This window comes from Lepidochelys kempii, chromosome 1, assembly GCF_965140285.1.
Source record: "Lepidochelys kempii isolate rLepKem1 chromosome 1, rLepKem1.hap1, whole genome shotgun sequence".
NCBI classification, from domain to species: domain Eukaryota; kingdom Metazoa; phylum Chordata; order Testudines; family Cheloniidae; genus Lepidochelys; species Lepidochelys kempii.
Window position 1 is genome coordinate 297,430,999 of NC_136380.1, and position 24,267 is coordinate 297,455,265.

The 24,267-nt window shown below is 38.6% G+C and overlaps 1 protein-coding gene across 1 annotated transcript in view; it reads left to right on the forward strand.

The window, feature by feature from the left end:
• Positions 1-24,267, forward strand: part of ADAMTS20 (ADAM metallopeptidase with thrombospondin type 1 motif 20) — a 170,211-nt gene that overhangs the window by 76,015 nt on the left and 69,929 nt on the right. Inside the window, exons 14-24 of the mRNA XM_073331555.2 lie at positions 62-198; positions 4,251-4,368; positions 8,937-9,032; positions 11,261-11,427; positions 11,532-11,661; positions 14,680-14,806; positions 15,763-15,973; positions 17,681-17,845; positions 18,571-18,735; positions 21,222-21,344; positions 23,458-23,559. Of these exons, the coding sequence (XP_073187656.2) occupies positions 62-198; positions 4,251-4,368; positions 8,937-9,032; positions 11,261-11,427; positions 11,532-11,661; positions 14,680-14,806; positions 15,763-15,973; positions 17,681-17,845; positions 18,571-18,735; positions 21,222-21,344; positions 23,458-23,559 (1,541 nt within the window). The remainder of the gene's footprint in view (positions 1-61; positions 199-4,250; positions 4,369-8,936; positions 9,033-11,260; positions 11,428-11,531; positions 11,662-14,679; positions 14,807-15,762; positions 15,974-17,680; positions 17,846-18,570; positions 18,736-21,221; positions 21,345-23,457; positions 23,560-24,267) is intronic.

The window sequence follows — 24,267 nt, forward strand, 5'->3', positions numbered from 1 at the left end:
AAAATGTTCATTCACTTAAAGCTTTACAACAGACAAAAATCATGATGGATTTTCTTTACAGTTTCTATGAAAGATCGCTGTAAACTTTTTTGCCGAGTGTCTGGAACAACTTCCTACTACCAGCTGAAAGACAGAGTTGCCGATGGTACTCCCTGTGGAACTGAAACCAATGACATATGCGTTCAAGGCTTATGCAGGGTATTTAAACTTAACTTGGATATTATAACACTGATATATATACAATGTATTAACATACTAATAAATATTTATCACATATATATGTATACTATATATACTTTATATAGTATACTATAGTGTATACTACATACAGTTGTTATAGCGCAGGGGTTCTCAAACTGGGGGTTGGAACCCCTCAGGGGGTCACAAGGTTCTTATATGGGGGTTTGTGAGCTGTCAGCCTCCACCGTAAACCCCGCCCTCCAGCATTTATAATGGTGTTAAATACATAAATAAGTGTTTTTAATTTATAAGAGGGGTTGGACTCAGAGGCTTGCTGTGTGAAAAGGGTCACCAGTACAAAAGTTTGAGAACCACTGTTCTAGCATTTGCAATGCTTGATGAGCCCCCCGACAGGAGCGTCACCAGCATAATGAAGGGCCCTACGGCCATCATGAAGTCTGTTTAGTTGACACTTATTGACAACATGCACAATTGACTGACAGAGACCATGCTGACAAAGTGGGTCATACGTAGATCCTTCTTGTAGAGGTTGGCTGTGCATATTCCTTGGCCAGTTTGGAACCTGTTCAACAGAGTCCAAAGATGATGTGGCAGGTCAAATCCCGGATGTTGAACGGTTAGATCAGCGACAGTGAAACCGTTCCAGATCTCTTTAGCTGACCACTTATTGCACCATAGGGTTGCTGCTGAAAAATTCTGATCTGGCAGTTAAGACCATGATGGTCATGAATCATGCTCTGCGGTGACTGAAGATGTCTGCATACAGTGGTAGTCCTGGATTGGCATGTAGCTTTTCCACCAGTTTGGCTGTTGATTGTCTGTGACATGTGGAGAAGCTAAGTTGCTCAGAACTGGTAGCCATGGAATAGGAGTCAGGCATAGGGTGCCTGTGATGATGTGCATGGTTGAGTTCAATTCAGCATCAGCCAATTTACTGTGAGATGAACAACACCAAGCGGGCATGGTCTTCTGAGGAATAGCACAGTGCCAGAGCTGATGTGCGAAGTCTTCTGTGCACCTGTGCCCGTGTCAAACTGGCTAATTTGCTGATTTGATTGTTCCTGGTCCTGACTTTGGCAGCAATCTGTTTTAGATGCTGTGGTAAGTCAAATAGTGGTCTAGTGTGACACCAAGGTAGACTGGTTTGCCTCGTGTTTCAGTCGTTATCCAGTGAGAAAGATGTCTAACGTACATTTAGCACTTGCATTGTGGAGGTGGAAGACACTGAAAACTGGCTTGGTCATACTTCATTGGAGACGTCAAGTGCTACAGTAGTCTGCCATCTTGGGCAGGTTGGCATCAAACAACAACCTTGTTCTCGTCCATGACCGAAAACAATGGGGTACATTTCACTCAGCCAGATGGTCACGTGATTGCTCATGTGACCTCTGCTGGGTGACATCACTAGTTGGTCATCTCTAACCAGCATCATATGTTTCTCTTGGACAGCTTTCCACACAGTCAACACAGACAAGCACTTATCCATGTCGGCCTTCAGCTGCCCATTGTTAGAAACTTAGACAAAAGAAGATGGAATTTCAGGAAACCTAAATGGGAGAAATTTAGCTAAATCCTGGAATGAAGTATCGTTACTATCCCATCATGCTTCATGCCAGTCAATGACACCTACAACCATTTCCATGGAGCCATCTTGAAAGCAGCGTGAGAATCCATTCCACAAGGCTCTTGCTGTGTCTACATTCCTTGTTTTGACACCATATGTGCAGAACTATTTATGCAGTATAATTGTCTGGAGATCCAGATCTTGCTGACCAGCTAATAAAGTCCTTAGCTGCTGTGATACAAGCAAGATGGGAGCAAACAACAAGGAATATGAATTTCATCCATTCCAGCCAGAACCCTGGAACCTTTTGTGTTGACTTGGCACAGCAAGTGCTGCCCCATCCTCCTGTTACTCCAAACCAAGTTGCTCACCACTTGTTTCAGGTTGCAAAGGTTCCCCTGAATAAGCTTGTAAAAAGGCAGATTTGCGATGAATGGCGGCAATTCAGATGATGTAATCTGCTTTGTTAGTGCATAGCACCATTCACAAACACTGAACTAGACACTGTACTGTGCAACATCAAATCTGGACTTTCACCAGAATTCCTGAATCACCTTGGAACCAACGCTTATCAATGATTATCCAAATTCCTGACGTGAGTTCTCAGTGTCGGCAACTTGTCAAGGATTTGGAGAATGTCAAAAATCATTACCCTTTTAAAACCTGAAAAAGACCCACACAATGCAGCAAGCTACCAACTGATCTCACTGCTATCTGTCAGATTCAAAGACTTGGAGTGGCTTATCCTACAGCGTATATCTCCAGAGGTGGTGGCAATTCTCAGCGTTGACCGAGCTGGCTTCCAGAAGGGTTGAAGCACATGTGACCAAGTCCTAGCCCTCACTACATATATAGAAAACAGGTTTCAACAGAACTTGAAGACCGGAACTGTTTTCTTTGACCTGACAGCAGCCTACGATACAGGATGGCACACTGGTCTTCTGATAAAACTGTCAAGAGCTCGCGTAGCATGAGTGGTGGACACTGCTGAACTTCTACTTCCTGACAGGCATTTTCATGAGATGGAACAAGTGAATGGAGAAGACAATCCAACATCTTACCCCAACGCTGTGTGCTTGTGTCCACCTTGTTCAGTCTGTACACAATCGACCTGCTACTGACTCAGTCCGCAAATTCATCTATGCAGATGACTTCTGCTGTGGTACCCAGTTGTGCTCTTTCATTTTATATATAGTATGTATACCTTATACTATATAGTATATGCTACAGTATACTACATATTATTATATACATACTATACACTACACACACAGTCTCTCTCTCTCTCTCTGTGTCTCTGTGTCTCTCTAAATATAAAAATATATGGCAAAGCAAATCCTCTTGGAAACCACTAAAGCAAAGTTGTTTGAACCAATTTTAACAAAGTTCTGATCCCAGTCAGCTTAGTAACCTAGAGATAGAGCTCATAAAATAAAGACCCAGATTTGAATCATAAGAGCTTAATTCTTCTCTCATTTAAACAGGTGTAAATTAGGGGTAACTCTATTGAAGTCAGTAGAGATACACTGATGTAAAATTGGAGTAATGGGAAATGAATAAGGCTCTGAATGTGTGTTTTCGTCCCCAGTCAAATATCAGAGAAAAGTGCTATTACCTCTATGGAGAGAAGGTTTTACATCACATTTCTCAAAATCAGGAGGCAATTTAGCTCCCAGGGGGATTATTTCAGTTTTCTTAGATGGATGAAAATTATGGTAATGCCACAGGCCTTTTTATAGGGAGAGGGAAGCTAAAACCACCTAGAACTTTGAGCCAGATTTTGCTTTCCATCCCCATGCAACCTTACAGATGGCAGTGGGTTGCATAATGTGAAAGTGAAGGTAAAATTTGACCCTTTATTAGGGTAAACCACAGGGAGGAATGCCAGAGAGCAACTGTACTTATGTGGAGGAGGGAAAGGGAATGGTCTGAGTAAAGAATTAAAAATTAAAATAGTGATCTTGGATTTATTATTCTTAGTATCTTAGCTAAAGGTCATATAAATAGTCAATAAATCAGATCATTCTTTATTTTACAACTATGGAGTTTAAAAGAAATTGATGTTCATGTGCACATAATACTAAAGGAATTGATTCATTTTAACATTACAGAGGTTTTTCAACAAATTGTCTTTAAAATTTATAGTGAACATTCAATATTGTAGATAGAAAAGCTTTATAAAATGTTAATGCATCAAGAAATGCAGAAATATTAAATAGATTTGCATTGTTCTTTCTTAGAATAACAGAACTATTATACTTTGTCCTTACATCACAGCACCTAAGATCATATAAAAGACTGTTCGTGATTTGCCAACAAAGATGGAGATAGTCCATTGATAGATATAGATATAGATATATAGATATATATAGTGAATAAAATCTTTTTGAGGAAAAATCTTAAAATGTGCCATTTTCACTGTTTTCTACTGAGCTGAATGACTTATTACAGTATATGCAACACAGATTTATTGTATTTCTTGTAGCAAGCTGGCTGTGATCATGTGTTGAATTCCAAGGCAAGGAGAGATAAGTGTGGAATCTGTGGCGGTGATAATTCTTCATGTAAGACACTTGCAGGTACTTTCAACAGTGCTCATTATGGTATGTTTTTCTCTTATTTTACATTTAAGTTGTGTTTAAAGTATGATTTCAGTGAACGTTCTTTAGAATCATAGAATATCAGGATTGGAAGGGACCTCAGGAGATCATCTAGTCCAACCCCCTGCTCAAAGCAGGACCAATCCCTAAACGGCCCCCTCAAGGACTGAACTCACAACCCTGGGTTTAGCAGGCCAATGCTCAAACCACTGAGCTATCCTCTGCCAACAGAAAATATTCATGATTTTGAGTCACAAAAGCTCTTTCAAGGATACAGAGACAAACGCTGTGGTTTGCTGACCTATTTAGGAAAAAGTCAGTTGCTGAGTAAAGTCAAAGCAAAAAGGAGGGGGGAAATGGGGTGGTGAAAAGTTGCAGAGCTGTCTTTGGAAAAGAGTGCTTCCTGCCTCCTGCACTTTGTGATCAGTCTGTGCTGAAACTACACAGCCCATGGGGCTCCAGCATCTCCTACTGGCCCCATGAGGAGAGAGAGGGATGAATCCCAGGTGTGAGCTCCTAGCTGATTTTCTTCTTTTATTGAAATGACAAATATAGACCCATAAAATGTCATGCCCTCTCTTATCCCAGATTACCAGAAGATGTATGTCCTTCTTCTGATCAATGACAATTAGTGGGAAAACCTCTTACACAGAGAATCTGTTATCTCAGTTTCTTCATTAACACTATTTGTAGGTCTTACATCAGTGTGTAGGAGGGTTCGAGAGACTAGTGTATATATAAATAGAAACTCTTGTCAAGCATAGCATACAGAACCATAGCTTCATAGTAAGAGCATGGGACAGAGGGTCAGGAGACCTTGGACATCAGTTTTCCAGTGGCCCCTTTAGGGTGCTCCACTAGTTTAAAGGGGCAGCAAACTGGGTGGAGATGATCCTTGGTAAAAAGGGGGGATTCCTGGCCAATGTAGAGCTGCCAGAAAGGTTCTGTGCTGGCACCTTCCCCTTGTCCCCTGGAGAATGGGAATGTGCAAAATGCTGCTGGACTTTGGCTGTTTTTTCCCTGGCAGATGGTCTGTGCTCATCCCAGGGGATGAGGCAAAAACACCAGAAGGTGTAAAAGTGGCACACAGCCACTGTCTCCCCTCTCTCCCTTCTCCCACATGTATATACACACAATCCCCTCTTGTTTCTGTGCTGATGGATGGTCGAAGGCACAGTAAGTGCCTATTATTATTAAATCAGAAACAATATGAATTTGTAAATGTACATTTAAAATTGTAACAGTGAAAGGATGTAAGAATTTGATAAAACTGTAAAGGAACTGTGGGCTTTTTTATCACCATTAATGATCATGTACTGCACGGTTAGCACATGAATTGAATTAAGAATGTGTCTGATACCAATCTTCATATTCTGATAAAAATGGCATTAATGCCACTGTCAACAAGGCTGTGTTAGTATATCTGTTACCACCTTACATATTTTTGAGTCAGTTTGCTCTTTATTAAAAGCAAACATGCTCAAGCATGGAATTTTCCATTTAAAAATAGGTTTTCTTTTTTAATAAAATTTAAAAAATAAATTATTGTTAATTTAGTCATTTTTATTTTAAGTCTGGTCTTGAAAATTAGTAAATTATGAAAAATAATGAAGTTTGTAGCTTCAGGCACTTTTTTCTTTCTATGGTGGAAGTGAAAAAGGGGTTTTTTTGGGCTGTTTTTTCATTTTCAGCTGACAGGTTGCAGGACTTTGTATTTTGAAGAAATAACACAATTAAGACCTAATCATTTTAGTTAGGAAAACAAATCTGTGCATATGCCAGAAGGGCTAGGTCGTGGCAGTTATTCCAGTGCCATCCGTAGGTGTGGTGCAGTGCCCTGTGTGCAGGGTGTGTGCACTTTGAACAACCATTTAGACTGCTAATAGATTGTTTTCCCTGTGTTTACCCCCCTTCCATGAGCCTGTGTAAAAGGGCTTACTATCAGTGAGAATAAGACCCATTATGTTTTGTACCTCCCACTAGGCTTCTCTGAGCAACACAACGTGGTATGATGTAGTCTTAGGGCCAAATTCTACTACCCTTACTTATTCGACAAATCCTCTGACTTTGCTGGGCTTGCAGCAAAGCGTGTTGGTCAGTGCAGAATTTGACATGGCAAGATTATAAAGCTTCTTTTGGGGGAAGTAAAATTGGGTTCTTTTCTTCTATTATACAGTTAATTGTAAAATTTAAATTGTGCTTTAATTATTAAGCCCCTAAATCATCATACATCCTATGTGACTACACTAGGTTTTCCAGAAAACTAAATGTGTGGTAGCAAGTAGTGAGGCAACTACCTGCTGCATGCACGATCAGAGGGAATAGTTCATAACTGTCACTAGCTCTGCCCACTGTTACTATGACATGGCTTGGCTCTGTAAGAAAATGATGGTGGAGTCACTCAAAATGGGCAGGGTTATGCATATGAGGGCATGTCTACAGACCCTAAACCAGTATCAGGTAGTAGCAAATATGCCACAGATATTCTAGCCTGCACTGCCCACACAGCTCTAACAGTTTGACAGTCATGTTCAAGCAGGAATGCAACAGCCCTCACAGAATGTGATGTTCAGTTGATCGGTAGCATCTGCCTAGAAACAGAGAGGTGACCCCCAAGATAGCACAAGCACATCTCCAGTCACACTGATGAGATAAGATGCTCTCTCAAGGCTGTATTGTACAAGCAAATTGATTTTACCAGGAAGTTTGGTATGTGTAGGCCTCACCAGCTTGTGATGCAATACTCTGCCTCTTTGATATTCTCAGGGGTGTGCAGTAGTAGTCACTCTCACTCCTTATGTACCCAGGGACCAATCTGAGGTTTGGTTTATGCTACTGCAGGAGCAGCCTGTGTGATCAGTCACTGTAGCAGTGCTCTGCGTGCCACGTAGTGTTAAGTTATAGTTTTGCCCTACATATTTAAATGTTAATAAAATAGTCATCAGCAATTCATTGCAACTAAATGCAAATATACTGGCATCCTGGTTTGAGGAGACAGCTACATTTAATTACTCACACTTGGTATTTTTAATGGTCTTTCTATTATATTGCACTTTTAACTGAAGTATCTGAGTACTTGACAAAGAATTGTCCCTTCACCCACAAAAGTCAGTGATGTAATTTTCCAGTTACTTGTCTCATGTCAGCATGCTAAATGGCAATGTTTCTGTTATTTTAAAATTTCTTTCCTCCCATTTTTGTCTTCTCTCCTCTCTCCTCCAACTACCTCTTTCCTCTCTCCCTTTTTAGCTTCTCTTGGGTGTGACTGATAGGGGGCTTTTTGGGTGTTTGTTTTTTATTCTATATTGGGAAGATATATTGTGTAATTAGCAGGTAGTGGACTATTGACTAAAGATGTGCAAATTGTAACAGTTTGCAATTACAGTGCTGCCCCCAAGTGGTAGACATAATAAATCTGTGCTAACACTAAGCTGTTTGGGTTATACACATTGATTATTATGTGATTAATACAATACTGTACAATTAGTGGATAATGAAACTGGGGAGGGGTGTTATAGTTATATTTTTAGCTTATTACCCATGGATGTGCGCTAGCCAGTTGAAGCTTAGTGCTAATAATAATCCTGAGGTAATGTTAGTGGATAGAGAAGCAATTGGAGGAGTTATCAAGAATTATATTAATTCTTCTGACTGATTGTGCTATCATGTGTTAAGCAGGTTCACAATATAGGGTTCTTAGATTGTGTGGTGCTCCTGGATGTTCAGATAGCAGCTGTGAATAAACATTTTAACTGTACATGTGAGAAGAGTGTGACTGTTTCTCTCAAATGTGGATCTGGCTATCTATTATTTTGTTACCTCAAAACTATGCTGCTTCAATACCTATTATTTGGGACTAGCTGGAGTAATTGTAGAATGTGGTGACTCGTTTATGAAGAATTGCTTCTTGAAGGGAGCACATTAGACCCGTACTCTAATGAGTAGCCCAGCTCACATCTGGAAGATGCAGATCTAACACGACTAATTTGTCTAATGTATATAACTTACCTACCTGCCTGGCCTTCACACTGTACTATTTGAGCACCTAGCAGTCATTAATGGATTTTCACCTCACAGCACCCCTTTAAAATAGGGAAGTATTATCTCCGTTTTACAGATGGAGGGCTGGGGCACAGGGTAGATTAAGTGACTTGTCCGAGCTCTCACAGAAAGTTTGAAGCCAGGTCCTCCAGGTCCTATTCTGTAGACATGTGTATGGAAAGGATTTTATTAATAGAGTCCACTAACGTTATTAATAGAGTCCACTAACGTCATTCAGTTTTCATAAAACCAGAAAAAATAATTTTCTTTGTTACATATGAAATCAATAAGTATTATAACAGTTCAGTTTGACTAGATTTTATATAGCTTAATTTCTCTATTTTAAAAGAAGCTACTAGAATTTCCTTCCTGCCAAAAAATGAGCTGGGTTAACAGCTGGCCATCCCTCACTGGTTGTCAGAGTATGGGAAGAAAGCTGATTAAACAAATGTTCAGAAAATTACTTTTTACAAGTATATGAATGTTTGTGGTGGTTAGAAAGACCTAATTTATGTACAATTATATTCCAGGTTATAATGTTGTAGTAAAAATTCCCATGGGAGCTACAAACATTGACATTCGTCAGCACAGCTATTCAGGAAAACCAGAAGATGACAACTACCTTGGTAAAGATTTCCAGTAAACAACAGCTGATAGATGGTTTGTGTGTACTTTGCCAAAGGTCTACTGCAGACATAAAATATAAGAAGTCTGATAAAGTCCTAAGAGCAATTGTGTAATTATAATTTACCATCACCTGGGTTGCCTGGTTCCCTCTGCAGAAGTTACACAAGTGTAATTTCATCTGGAAAAAAACCAGGAACTTGAATGGGTTTTGGGGATTCAGAGATTCTCTGGCTGGAAGGGACCACTGTGATAATCTAGTCTGATCTGAATAACACAGGCCATAGAACTTCCCCAAAATAATTCCTAGATCATATCTTTTAGGAAAACAGTTTTGATTTAAAAATTGTTGGTGAAGGAGAATCCACCATGACCATTGGTAAATTGTTCCAGGGGTTAATTACCCTCACTGTCAAAAATTTATGCCTTATTTCCTGTCTGAATTTGTCTAGTTTTCACTTCCAGGCAGTGGATCATGTTATATTTTTCTCTGCTAGAATAAGGAGAGCTTTATTAAATACCCATTTCTCATGTAGGTACTTATACACTGTAATCAAGTCACCCATTAACATTTTCTTCGTTAAGCTAAATAGTTTGAGCTCCTTGAGTCTATCACTGTAAGACATGCTTTCTAGTCCTTTGGTCATTCTTGTGGCTCCTCTCTGAACCCTCTCCAATTTATCAGCTTTCTTCTTGAATTGTGGACCCCAGAACTAGATAAAGTCTCCTAGCACTATTTGTACCAGTACCAAATGTAGAGGTAAAATAACCTCTCTACTCCTTCTTGAGATTCTCCTGTTTATGCATTCCAGGATTGCATGAGCTCTTTTAACGACAGCTTTGCACTGGGAGCTCACATTCAGCTAATTATCCACTATGACCTCCAAATCTTTTTTCAGAGTCACTGCTTTCCAGGAGAAAGTCCTGCATCCTATAAGTATAGCCTATATACCTTACTCCTAGGTGTATGCATTTACAGTTAGACATATTAAAATGCGTATTGTTTGCTTGCATCCAGTTTACCAAGTGATCCAATTTGCTATAAATCAGTGACCTGTCCTCTTCATTATTTAACATTCCCCCAATTTATGTGTCACCTGCAGACTTTATCAGTGATTATTTTATGTTTTCATCTAGGTCATTGGTAAAAATGTTAAATAGTGTAGGGCCAAGAACAGATCCCTGTGGGACCCACTGGAACAAACCTGCTCAATGACGATTCCCTGTTTATACTTACATTTTGAGATCTACCAGTTAGACAGTTTTTAATTAATTTAATGTGTGTCATGTTAATTTTATATTGTTCTGTTTTTTTAATCAAAATGTTGTTTAGTACCAAATCAAATTAGAGCAGGTATTGGGATTTTTTTAAATGCATATTTATTGAAAACATACCATTTATTTATAAGTTGAAATCTCTGTTATAGCCGAACTACATAGTTTATTTAATGGGATGTAAAGTGGAAGAACGAGATTTGGACAGAGTAGAATTGTTGCAGAAAACATTTATTTTCAATAGTGTTATGACATTTGCAGTTAAATGTTTCATTAATTTTAGAGAGACAAGGTAGCTGAGGTAATATCTTTTATTGGACCAACTTCTGTTGATGAAAGAGACAAGCTTTCGAGCTTACACATTTCAAGCACATTTCAGAGCTTTTTGTCAGAATGTTAAGCATGCACAGAGAGCAAGCTCAGATGGTCACCTATACATACATTATACATACATTCGATCCATTGATGAAAACTACCAGGAGAAAAGAAGCATAGTTTTCTAAAAGCCTATCTTACAATATTAAAATAGATCATGTAATGCCAGAATGCACATTTCAGTGTTGCCAATAAAGGCCTAGGACTTACCCAATTTTAACAATGTTACTGAATAGAACTATAGCCCTGTAGAATACAAGACTGTAGAATAATTCAGTAATACAAACTGTTCCCAGGTATACTGACAGGACCAAATCATTTAAAAAATATTTCTGGTATTACTACGCTGTTGTAATCAGGTCCCCCAAATTTTAATGATGTAGATAGAACCTACTGAATAGAAGTATGTTACTAATGGTATCAGATCTTTCTGATGTTTCCAAAGCTGTTTGTCATAAATAAAAAAAAATACCAATTATCATAATGAATAACTAAATGCAAACAAAATATCAAATTTGTATTCATGTGTATTATACCTTTTAATTGGGATAGATGTTTATTCCCAAATTTTTACTTTTAGCATTATCTGATACTCATGGGAATTTTATCCTGAATGGAAATTTTGTTGTAAGCATGTCTAAAAAAGAAATCGGTATACAAGGAGCCATTTTTGAGTACAGTGGTTCAAACAACACTGTAGAGCGAATTAACAGCACTGATCGACTAGAAGAAGAGTTAATTTTGCAGGTGAATTTTTTATGTTTTAATAAGTTTGTAAAGTTAATAAGTGTTTATATTTTTATAGTCTGGCCAATTTATTGAAAAAAAGTATTATTTTTATATCTTTAAAGGTATTGTGTGTAGGGAATTTGTACAATCCTGATGTGCGTTATTCATTCAGTATCCCTGTAGAAGAGAGAAGTGATCTGTTTACCTGGGATCCATATGGTCCCTGGCAAGAGTGCAGCAAAATGTGCCAAGGTATTGTGAATTCTTTTTGAAATCAGAATTCTGTTTATGATGTTATTTCATATTCTTATATGTAAATTCAGAAGTATTTAACATCATGTCACATCATGCATCTCAACCTGTGTATGCCCAAATGTGGCACGTAATTTGGGATAAAGTCCTGAAAACCAGGTACACCAATAAATGCAGGAAACATTAAATGGTGAGGGATTCATTTCCTTAGTGTAAATAGAGTTCTGTATCTTCTATTCTGGATTCTGAAAACAATTTATATGTAATGTAAATAATTTTCAACTGTAAAAGTGTAAAATTTGCATGAAATTATAGGCAATTTAAATTTAGAGATTAAAATGAGTGATATTGAAATTAAGGTACACGTAAGATATGTGTCATCCAGAAAAGTGTGACAACATGGATTGAGTTATTCAAAGGATTTATTCTATTAATTCTATTTAGTTTAAAATTTTATATAGAGAGAAAGGTATTTTATTTTGTTTTATTTTAACATTTTCACAACAGTTCTAGCAGTAATAATTGAATTTCTATATTATGGAAGCAGTTTGACTCAAAAATGGTTGCATTATATAATCTCATAAAAGACTAGCCACTTGCCTTACAAGAATCTGATTGATACGGCTAGTGCTCTTGCTTGACATGAACTAAGCCAGAGCGCCAACAAAAGGAGCCATTTGTATGTTTTCTAAACCTTAGCTGAATCTCCTAAAAGTCAGAGAAAGCTCAGTAAAATCTTTCAGTTAAAGAAACCTATCATAGTGGATTAAGCTTCATATCCAAGCTTGTTATGAATAACCAGGAGGTCCACACAATAGACATTGCAGAGGATAACAAAAAGCTATGTCGCATCTGCATGTGCATGGCATTTGAGTCCATGATGTCTCACTGCTGCGTGTAGATGTTGCATAGAACTAAAGAGAGAATTGATCCCTTTGGGTATGTCTACACTATAAAGAAAAACCCGCAGCAACGAGTCTCAGAGCCCAGGTCAGGCTGCAGCTCAGGCTGTGGGGATAAAAATAGCCATGTAGATGTTCTTGCTGGAGTCCAGGCTCTGAGACCTTACCCCCTCACTGTGTGTCAGAGCCCAGGCTCTTAACCTAAGCAGGAATGTCTACATTGCTATTTTTAACCCAACGGTTAACCACGAGTCTGAGTCAATTGACCGGGCTGTGAGACTCATCACTATGGGTTTTAATTTGCAGTGTAGATGTATGTCATGGCTAAGACTACGATTTAGTCATAGGTATTCTTAGTAAAAGTCATGGATAGGTCATGGGCAATAAACAAAAATTCATGGCCCATGACCTGTCCATGACTTGTACCATAAATACCCCGGACTAAATCTTAGCTGCTGCTCCCCACTCCCCCCACAGCTGTTCCCGCCGTGACTTCCGCGACCTCCGTGAAAAGACACGGAGCCCTAATCATGGCACTCCACAGGTAGAGAGGCAGTTTCTCATTGCTACCCTTTGGGTGATTCCCTCCAGGAATTGCATTCTCCTAGACTCCTGCTTTGTGTTTTAGGCAGGACAGCAGGTTCACATGATTGATCGTACTGCTGTAGAGATCCAGGAGTATGAGATTGGATGTCTGCCTTCCATCTGTTGACATCAAGAGATAATCCATCAGTGCCATTAATGCTGTTTCTGTTTCATGTCCTGGCCTCTATCCAGATTATGCTAGGTCTAGAATATTGGCTGCAGCTAGATGAGTTTGAAAGCAGCTTTTGGGTAGCTTCTCTCTGGGCTTTCTCAGAAGTGGAAAGTTTGATATGGCGTGGTAGTTAGTCAGTTCTGATATACCGCCACATGGATTTCTTCATTATCGGTAGGACTGTTGTATGTCTGAAAGAGGAAGAGACACTGGTCCTTTCAGTCAGAGGGATATTAGTTGCTTGTGACTCTTTTTCATGAACCAGAAAGGGCCTGGATTAGACTCACAGGTTTTTGGTTGAGTCTCCTTCAGAATGTTCTATAGTTGTGGAGTGAATGGGCTGAATTTAAGGAACAGAAGTGCTGTTTACTATCTGGCAAAGGGATATTAGCTACATGAAGCCTAAGAGACTTCCTGAATGTGTGTGATCTTTTCATGAAGTGTTTGGTGCTAAGTTCTGCTTTGGACTGTAGGTGGTCAGAATTGATGGTGCTGTTTACCACCGTGAATACCTCATATGGGTGAAATTTGGCAGCTTCTGCAGAGATAGAAAGAAAAGTTCTCTTGGCCTTTTGCAATTTGGGGGCCAGAATGTTGATAGCTGTCATCATGCTACAGTTATCTTACCTCTCCAGATTCTCAATTCCTTGCCTGTAGGTGGAGTACTGTGATCTTTTAACATGCTTTGGAATTTGATAGGGTTGATCAGATAGGATTGTGGGTATTTCTAGTTGCCTGGAAGTAAGCAGAGCTCTGGCCACTGCCTTAATCAGGTGATGCTGACGCAGTAGCTGGATTGTGTTGTCTTCTACATCAACATAAGAACTGATATGGAATTTTTTTGACTAAGCATTTTTGTCAGAAAATGCTGATTTGTCAAAACCTAAGCTTCTTATGGAACTGTGGCTGTTTCAAGGAAACTGTCTTTGGGAAGGCTTCTCAGGTCCAGGCTGGAGTTTTTGGTCAAAAGAAGACAGTGAGCAACTCCAGATAGATACCTGGGAACCAGTTTCAGGAGCTTGAAGCTGGGTCTTCCATATCTCAGGTGAGTTCCCTAACTACTGGAGTATTGGCTATTCTGGGCTAAGGGGATCTCTCTCTCTCTCTCTCTGTTTCTCTCTCAGGTTGTTCCCTTTTTTTGTGAAAAAAATTCAGGTTCTGATGAGAAACAAAAGTAAATTCTGAAACCTTAAAATTTCTCACAAAATGGAATTCTTGTTTGTTGGCCAACCCTAATCAACATCTTCCAGGGTGTGACCAGCTGTGTGGGTTGGACCAGCGATGACTTGTGAGACTCCTAGGGAGGCAAGTAGAGAGAGTTTCTTAGCTCTTTAAACTTTTCCAAATGTTTTGTTCAAGGTCTTCGTAGAAGAAAAGTTACATGCATACGTAAGAGCGATCACTTGGTAGTGTCTGACCAAAGATGTGAAAATGTACCTCCTCTACCAGCAGTCTCTGAAAAGTGCAACACAGAGTGTGAATTAAGGTAAAAAGATGTTTTTATGAAAAGGCTCTTTTAACACTTAACTATTTTGTAGTTGTCGATCTAAACAAAGTATTATGCACAGGTGAGCTTCCAGCCTTTTAAAAAAAGAAAATGAGTTGATTGCATGGAGTCACACTCTGGATTTACACTTGTGAAACTAAGAAATATTGTATTTATTTTGGTTCTTTGTTGAGGGGGCTGAATTTCACCTCCCCAGCATCCAAAATACTCTGACTTTACTGAATTTCACCAAGAATTATACTCTCAATAGGAAATCATTTGGGGCCCAGTCTTCTATTGCTGGTGCACCAGGAATGCCCAGGTTGCAGTATTCAAATAATACATGGTTAGAATCACTGATTGAGATTTTCAAAATCACCCAAGGGATTTAGTCACAAGTTCTGTTAATTAAAAAAACTGTCTAGAAGTCTTTCAGGGTATGTTTATACAGCATTTTGGAGCAAGCAGGAGTGAGCCTCCCAGTCTAGGTCAATAGACTTGGGCTAGCAGGGCTCGTGCTAATGCTCTAAAAATAGCTGTACAGAGAGAGCACTTTGACGTTGTGGCTTGGGCTGGAGCTCAAGTTTGGAAGTCCATCCTTCTCCCTAGGATTCAGCGGCTGAGCTCCAGCCCGAGCCACAATGTGTAAAACGCTGTCTATGTAGCTATTTTTAGAGCACTAGTATGAGCCCTGCTAGCCGGAGTCTGTCAAACTGGGCTGGGAGGCTCTCTCCTGCTCGGTCCAAAATGCTGTGTAGGCAAACCCTCAGTTTGTGTGTTTAAATCCCCATGACAGTTTTGAAAATTTCAATCCTTATGTTTACTTTCAATTTATTTAATCTATTGCCTAAATCGATTTTATACTGCATTCCTCACTATAGTATCTGAGTGCTTAATGCATTTATTTTGTATTTATTAAAATATATTTAGTTTTATATAACAGTTTATACTTGTAGGTGGCATAATATTGGCAAAAGTGAGTGCACATCACGGTGTGGCCCAGGGTATCGGTCTTTAGACATCCACTGCATGAAGTACTCTGTTTCAAAAGGACTGAGTGTTCCAGTGGATGATAAATACTGCGCTGATCAGCAGAAACCACCAATCAGAGAACCCTGTCATGGTGACTGTCTGTTAACAAGCTGGCACTACACGGAATGGTCAGAGGTACAAATTCAAACCCTTGTGATTGTACGATTGCAATTCGTCTGATTAGTGCTCATACTAGATTTTGATTTTTTTCTGATAGTAATTTGCTCTGATTTTTAAGTAACCGAAAGAAAAATATCTTCGGAAAATATGAGTTGTTATAGGGGAATTGGTAGCAAACCCTATCTTTAGGTTTCCTGACACTTTCTATTTTAAAAGATTATTGAAACTTTTTTTATAGAAGCTCTAACACCTTGATTGTTTGAAACTGGCCTTTGAAATTCAGCAGAGAGAAGAGCATTTTCTTTGTCCCAGTTACATTTCCATTCTGGTTTAGTTGAGTTATAAACAGTTTTAAAATTGCCATTTTGCATCTCTTGCTTTCATTCTTCAGGAAAATTTTGGCAGGATGCCAAATCACTGAACACAACCACATCATCACAGCACCAGCACAAACTACATTGGGAACAACTGGGAGCTGTCAGAGCAGCTGTAGTGCTGGAGTCTTCCCAATCCATACCCCAATGAACGTGATACATAGTCCCAGTGTCACATCCTCCTCTAAGCAGGCAAAACAAAGGGCAAGAGCTCCCCCAGCTCCCAATGCAGGTGGGAGGGCGGGGGGAAAGAGTTGGACTGATCTTCATCTGTAACCCCTCTGGACCTAGCATATGGCTTCAGAAACCCATCCTCCCCATCCCCTAGGGCAGGTGCTGCTCACTTCCTCTGGAGAGAGAGGCAAGAGAGAGAGCCAGACCAGGCCAGCCTCCCGTAAGAACTCCCTAAACCTACCCAAGCTAGGCTTCTCCAATAACTCCTTTAGCATGAGTGATACTTTAACATTACCAGTAAATGAACTCTCATTTATATTCACATTTTTGTTGGTGGAGAAATGCTAATGAATCATTGGACTGGTATATCCTTGAATTGGGCATTGGTTAGAAAACAAGAAGAAGAAAAAAAGACCTACCACATGACATCAGTGATTTATTTCCTCCTCTGGGATAACAGCCTTCTCCTTCTGCCAGCTAATGTAATTAGTTTTGAAGCTCAAGTGCTAACAGTTTGTGATAGAGCAATGCTGAATGTTCAGTGTTCAAACCCTGCTGATGATGTAGAGTGGCAGGGGTGTTGTTATACTCATATATAAGATAATTTTTTTTAACTTTTTACTTTTTAAAAATACTTAAGAAATTACACACAAAAATTATGTTTAAAGAAAATTATTTTGATGGCAAAGTCATGCACTTGAAAGTTAGGAAATGCCAGAATTAAGGTTGTCCATGCAACTGTAATTCTGCCTCCTTGTGTATATGCATTATGTTAGTCTTTAATTGCATGATCATATACTATTTTTTCCACAGAATCCCTGCATCATTCAATACACAGGAGGGATGCAAGAGGCTACATGGGCAATCATAAATCTGGCATTTCCTAACTTGGAAGTGCTTTATTTTGTAACTTAAATTGCTTTCTATTAACATAATGTTTTATATGTATTTTAAGAAGATAAGGTATAAAATTGCAGCCTTAACATTAGTTTATGAACTATATCATGGAGCTAAACAGCAAAGGAACAAATTTATCTCTGAGATATTTATTTGAGGTCTGTAGAGTTACACCAGGGATGAATTTGGCCCAATGGATCTATTTTTAATGTAGCTTGAATTGGTCTTTGTTACAGTATATTTCTTGTGCTCTGTTTTACTTTTTTCTATATTCCAGTGTTCCAGGAGCTGTGAGAGAGGCATAAGAACGAGAGAAGCTTTTTGTGTGAACAACTTTGGTCGTCGGCTAGCTGATAGAGAATGTCATGAGCTTCCAAGGATTATAACGCAGAACTGTAATGAGTTTTTATGTCCAAACTGGGCTACTAGTGATTGGAGTGAGGTAACACTAATCACGCAAAACTTCAGGCTCCTTTGATATTATTATACTACTTTAAAAATTTCTTTAAATGTAAGCAGTACTTTTTAAATGTTCACAGTTTTGGTTTTACTAGTTATTTTCATTGTACATTAAATATAGCATATTCTAGTGCTAGAATTTTGCAGAGCTCTCCTGATAGTTTGCTTGATGTCTTGTGAAAAACTTACCAGTAATTCAGTTTTTCCCGGATATGTTATTGCAAGACTGTGAGGGTTCTTATAGGGATTTTATCTAATATCTTACCACTAATTTTTGTGAAGTAATAAAAACTATGCAATCAAGCAAAGAACATTATTATTTATATTTTCATGTAGATTATACTGGCTTTCTCTGAATTAGGAATGGGCTAAACATGTTTCCTCTGGAAGTTAAGGCATATGTTTTTTCATAATTTATGATAAGTATACATTTTATGATACTTTAATTTAATATTAATGAGTAAATGAACTTTAATTTGTATTCACATTTTTATAGCTGGGGAAATGTTTATAGATCATTGGACTGGTATATCCTTGAACTGGTTAGAAAGCAAGAAAATAAAGAATTGGTTGTATTAAACTATAAAAATGTTTTTGTGATTAGCTATATATTAACTGAAGTCCAACAAATAACTGGAAAAGGTGAATCTATTCATTTATATTTCATACTTTTTATCAGCTGACAAATTTAATGTTACCACTCTGCAGTGTCCTGTGACATGTGGGAAGGGAATGAGGCATCGACAAGTATGGTGTCAACTGAATGATGAAAAACTGAGAGAGAACTTCTGTAATCCAAACTCTAGACCAGAATCAGTAAGATCATGTGAACTTCATGAATGTGCATCTTGGCAAGTAGGACCATGGGGATCAGTGAGTACATATGCATTTTTGCTTTTTTCATCTATTCCAGACTTTTGAATGATCATGCAAAACAAAGTTTTAAAATATTTTCTGTTGGAATATAATTGCTAAGGTTGTAAGATTCTGTCACACTTCAGCATGTTTTATGTGTGTTGAGTAAAATGTGTTGCTAACCTAAAATTAATGAAAGTAGATGCAATTCCCAGAGCAGTCATATTGGTGGTAAATGTCCAGCCAGTCATTTCTAGACAAATCTGCACTTCTAGGGGCAACCTTGATTTAAAATATAAGACTATATATGCCAAGCTAATGATACTGTTAAGAATCTCTGGCTGCTTAATGTAATATAGAATCTTTAGGAAAAATGCACAGTTTATTTATTTTAATTAAAATAAGTGTATTTACAATTTAGCAGTGTGTGCTTTGTTTCTAAAGGCATATATCTGGTATATATCCGATATACTGCAAAATTCCAAAATAGGATGTATTCGTTTGAAAGAGGGATATTTCTAGTAAAGTAGTTGAAAAATAGTTCAAAAGAAGATTCCTTAATTTGGTGGAGCCCTGTCTGAATAATCAAACCAGCATTGTTTTCAGGTTATTCACAAGAAGTCTCTGATATTCAGTGAGAACTTGTAGCTAGGGAGCTGGAAAACATATGATAATATTTCTTTTACCTGTGAGATGCAGGGACCTTGTGGAGAAGAGGCCTATAAGCACTTCCTTGAACTATACTTTTCACTTCTATAGAACTTTTCATCTGTCTAATCTATTTAATCTCTCTCCATCCAAGGCAGAATTCTCAAATTTAGTGTAGTGCTGGGAGTCTGCAGAGCAATTGCTAATGATCTGTCACCGGTGCTGGCCTCTCTTCATTTCCAGCTGCTAAATTGTATTAAAATGAGCTCAAAATCCATTAAATACTTTCATAATATTACTTTTCCATGTAAGCAATTGCTGTACTTGGCATTTCTGATACAACACCTACAAGAAATTTGCCAAATTAGAAATCCATGAAATAACAACAAAACAAAACTCTCCATTCACATTACTCCAAATTCCATGAATTGGCATCTACTGATAAACTGCAATTTTTACTGCCAACTTCTGACTTAACAACATGTGCATATTTCTTAGAATACAGGATTTTTTTCTGATAACTCAGAGTCCTGAACGAGTATATAACGAAATAAAAGCTTTGAGCAAAAGAACAGCTTTCATAGCATCTACACCAGTGGTGGGCAACCTGCAGCCCGTCAGGTAATCCACTGGCAGGCCATGAGACAGTTTGTTTACATTGACCTTCTGCAGGCCCAGCCTCCTGCAGCTCCCAGTGGCTGTGGTTCACCGTTCCCGGTCAATGGGAGTTGCGGGAAGCATGCGGGTTGCACGTTGCTGACCACTGATCTATACTGATTTGACTTTTCACTTCATTCCCTACAATGTTTATCACACTGGAAGCTTATTTCATTGGCAGTTTGTTTCTAGTACAGAAAGTTAATTCTGCTTGGTGTACAATGGATCTTAAACACAAATTTTGAAGCTATAAAACCCCAAATGTTTTGATATGATCCTGAAATAATTTCTTGGGACACTATATGAAAAACCACAACATATGGTCACTCTGCCTAAGGCCAGCATAACCAGCCCTGGAGGATTCCTGGGGGTATGCTTGGGGTGGCATATATCCATTGTGCCTTTTAAATGACGAGGACATCCCTGTGTCTTGCAATCTTTGAATGCTGTAGTGGCCTCTGGAGCTGCTGCCTGCCTGTGTAAATTAGAGCATCCTGAGGGCTGCTCTGATTTATGTCTGGAGCAGTCTGAAGCCTGAATATTATCAGGATTAGAGAAGCACAAAGGGTGTTTTTGCATATTCTTCTAATACTGCTGCTTTTCTTTTTTGTCCGAGAGAGAGGTTGGGGTTGGATGGGTGAGGTTTGATATTCAGTGGGATCTCAAAGGGGCACTTCCTGTGACTTGAGCAATGTTTGGAGGGGACATGATTGTGGATAAAGATGGTTATCGGGGATATAAATTTACTGTATTTGCATTAGCCATAGTTGTTGAGCAGGCCAATTGCTGTAAAATGGGGGTCTGATTTTCAGGGCTTTAGACAAGCAGTTCTCTGAAAATAGATTAAATAATGCTAATTGTGCATAAAATGGCAAGTTATGTATAACTTTTCATTTGTAGATGCATTGAATACAATTATGGGTATGGTAATTAAGCATGTAAATTAGCTCCTGTGCAGTAGGTATTCAGAATTATTATTCAATATTAAAGTTATTCCATCTGTTAAATTATCATTAGAATATTTTTAGAGCAAGAATAAATTTAAATTTAAAAAAGGACTGTGGAAAAAAAATATTTCTAGATTATTACATTCCTGTTCTTGTTACACGGATGTTGTTTAAAAATAGAAATTTTATCATTTTAAAATGATGACCAAGTTTTAAACTATTTGAAGCAACTAAAATTGTTGTCTTTAACAGTGTGCTGTGACATGTGGACGTGGATACCAAATGCGTGCAGTCAAATGTGTTACTGGCACTTATGGAGTTATTTTAGAGGATGACAGAGAGTGTAATGCTGCTACCCGTCCTAGAGACAGTCAAGTAAGTCAAACAAATGCATTTCAAGCAAACAATTGTTTGTTTTTTTATTTAAATAAACCCAATTATATAAATGTAGCCTCATTGCCATTTGCGGCGGGCGCCTTCAGAGAAGTATCTCCCAGTAGCCTAGAGGCTGGGAATATTATACTGAAACTAAGTGTTCATACTGTGTACTTCAAATCTGGATAGTGGACGCTGAGCAAGAGAAAAGGCGTTACGGGGCAGGAGCCTGACTGACATTCCTGGACAGCCGACCACTCCCTGAATAGCCTGCACATGACTGGGACTGCCAAGACTTTTGCAGACAGTCAAAAGAACCTTTGATTAATACTAAAACACTCCAGTGCATGGAGCAATATGCATAGGCTGACCACCTGCAGGCGGGGCCAGACTCTGTTGTGGGATTCTGATCATGTTTAGTTAATAGAGGGGGAATATGACTACTTGCGGGAGGAATCTCTGAGGTTAATATATTTCAGTTGTATAAGCTGGTATAACTTGATTCACTGCCCTTTCCTTTTATTCCAGATTCCTATCCTTCCCTTTCTTTTAATTTAATCCTATCCTTTCCCCTAATAAAATGCTTCTTTGTTACACTCAATTGATCTTTGATTCCTTCTAATAATATAATGCAAATGTTCTGGAGTCCATAGGGATTATCTATTCATATGTACATCCAGCCACTGGATTAAGTACCCAGTACAGCTCCAGAACACCAGCAAACTCCTAGGGCTGAGTCCAATCATCAGCCCACGGAAGACAAAGAACATAGGGCTGACTGATTGTAACGTTGGCGAAAGAATTATTTAAGAGGAATCAGCGAGTTAATTTGACTGCTGTTGGGGATCAGGCTGCTGCAGAAGAGGGCTACTTAAACAAGCCTTGCAAATGTATAGGCATGTAATAAGTGATTAAAATGTGGAAATAAAGCTGCTGCTTCAAGTGATTGTCCCCACAGATTCAACAGTTGGTGCACATGCACCACATACACAGGAGATCAGATTCTTCTGAATAACAGTATCTGCTGAGGCCATGCCTGTGCCCTGTAGCTGAGGGCATAAAGGACAGGGCAGCCACAACTCAGACTCTGTTTCTTCTTATTGCCCGTGGTTGTGAGATAGATCATGTCCACCTTCCTTGGACTGAGCAAGTTAGCTAATACAGTTCTAACTACTAATAATAGAGTAGTTACTGCTAGTTACTTCATTATTAATTCATTGTTAGCCTTAAATAAGTTGTCTCTGCCCATAGGCTCAAAATAAACAAAACAAAAATCTGCAGACTAAGGACTATGTAGAGATAGGTTTTTCCTCTCCCCTCTCTACAAGGGTCACTGGAGCAGGAGGATTAGATCCTGGGTCTTCCACCTCTCAGAAGAATGCCCTACCTGCCAGCTATGGAGTTTTTTTCTCTTTCAGGCCCAATGACTATTTAATAATTTATCCAAATTGTAATCGCTTCAGCAGGAGAATTGAAGGAAACCTGCACCAGAATATCCCACAGGCTAGTGATTAGGGCACTTACCTGAGAGGTAGCAACTCCTTATTCAAATCTTGTCTCATCAGGCAGAGTGGGGACTTGAGCTGGTGGTCTCCCACATCCTGCGTTATTACCTTCACAGCTAGGCTAAAAAATATCAGGAAGCTCCTGTGCCTCCTCCTCCTGGCTGTTTTGTACGGAGTTAGGTGGTCTCTGAGCATGCCTACCAGATCAAGCCCCACAGATGAGTTAGCGCCTGTCTTCCCCTAGTTCGTGGATCATGCTATTGCTTAGGGACCCAGATGCCAATAAGGCAGAGAAATAGGCACATAGGGAACTTGTACTGCAAAAACTTAGGCAGCAGCTGAATGGGGGTTTTGTGAAAACTAATGGTGCCTAAATCTGGTACTTTATGAATCTATCCTCAAAAGTGGAATCTGTGTGGACAACACATCTTGAAGAACCATAATTAATATGGGGTAAATGTTCTTTTAAACACCATTGAATAAGGCTATGGAAAAGTAGAGAACAGTATTACTGAAAAATAGTGTTACCATAATATAATGGTGATTTGCTTTGTTTTTTGCAGATCTGAAAAATATGTTTAAAGTTTACATTATTCTTTTTTTCAAAGGACTGTGAAATGCCTCCTTGTCCAGAAACCACAAAATTATGGACGACATCGCTTCCTATTATAGGGAAGGTGACTCAGTGGAGATATGGATCATGGACCCCAGTATGTAATATATTACAGTGAGCATAGTAGCTAATTATATAGTTAAGAAAGTTCCCATTCTGTCCCATTTTTCAGTGCTTAGAACTTAAATTTTACCTTTCTGTCTGAAATTTTCTATCTGAGTTCTCTCAAAAGAACTTTTGGGGGTCAGCTGTGCAAAAAATGATTCACCAGTTTTTAAGCATAGGGAGAGGGAAAATATATATTTTTCCCATTATAAAAGGATTATTGATGCCTTTGGTTTAAACAGCTGTACTGCTGAACAGTGGTGGGGTTAAAGTTGTAATTTTCCGTGTCAATAAACTTCATTGCAAAGAAGTGTCTGAGTACTCTGGTAAAAATTGGCTTTGATTTATCTGAGATATGAACATTTGAAAAGATGCACTGCTACTGTATATTTTTGTGTAAGTTCATAAAGTGTATAACTGAGACATGCATGCATGTCTAATTTAGCTGTGCCGTGCAAAGTGTACTGAAATTGAGACCGGGTTGAGATGATGCCTACTCAAAAAGCCTTTGACTCAATTCTTGGACAGTTTTTGAGATATGAACACATCAGGGAGGGCCTGATAGATTTCTGCTGGTGTCAAAAACAGAGTAATGACATTATAAATCAGACCCTAAATATACTTTATCATTGTCAATAAAATTAGTCTCACTATAAAATAGTTGAAAAGTATAGGAAGAAGCTACCTATAGATATCTAAA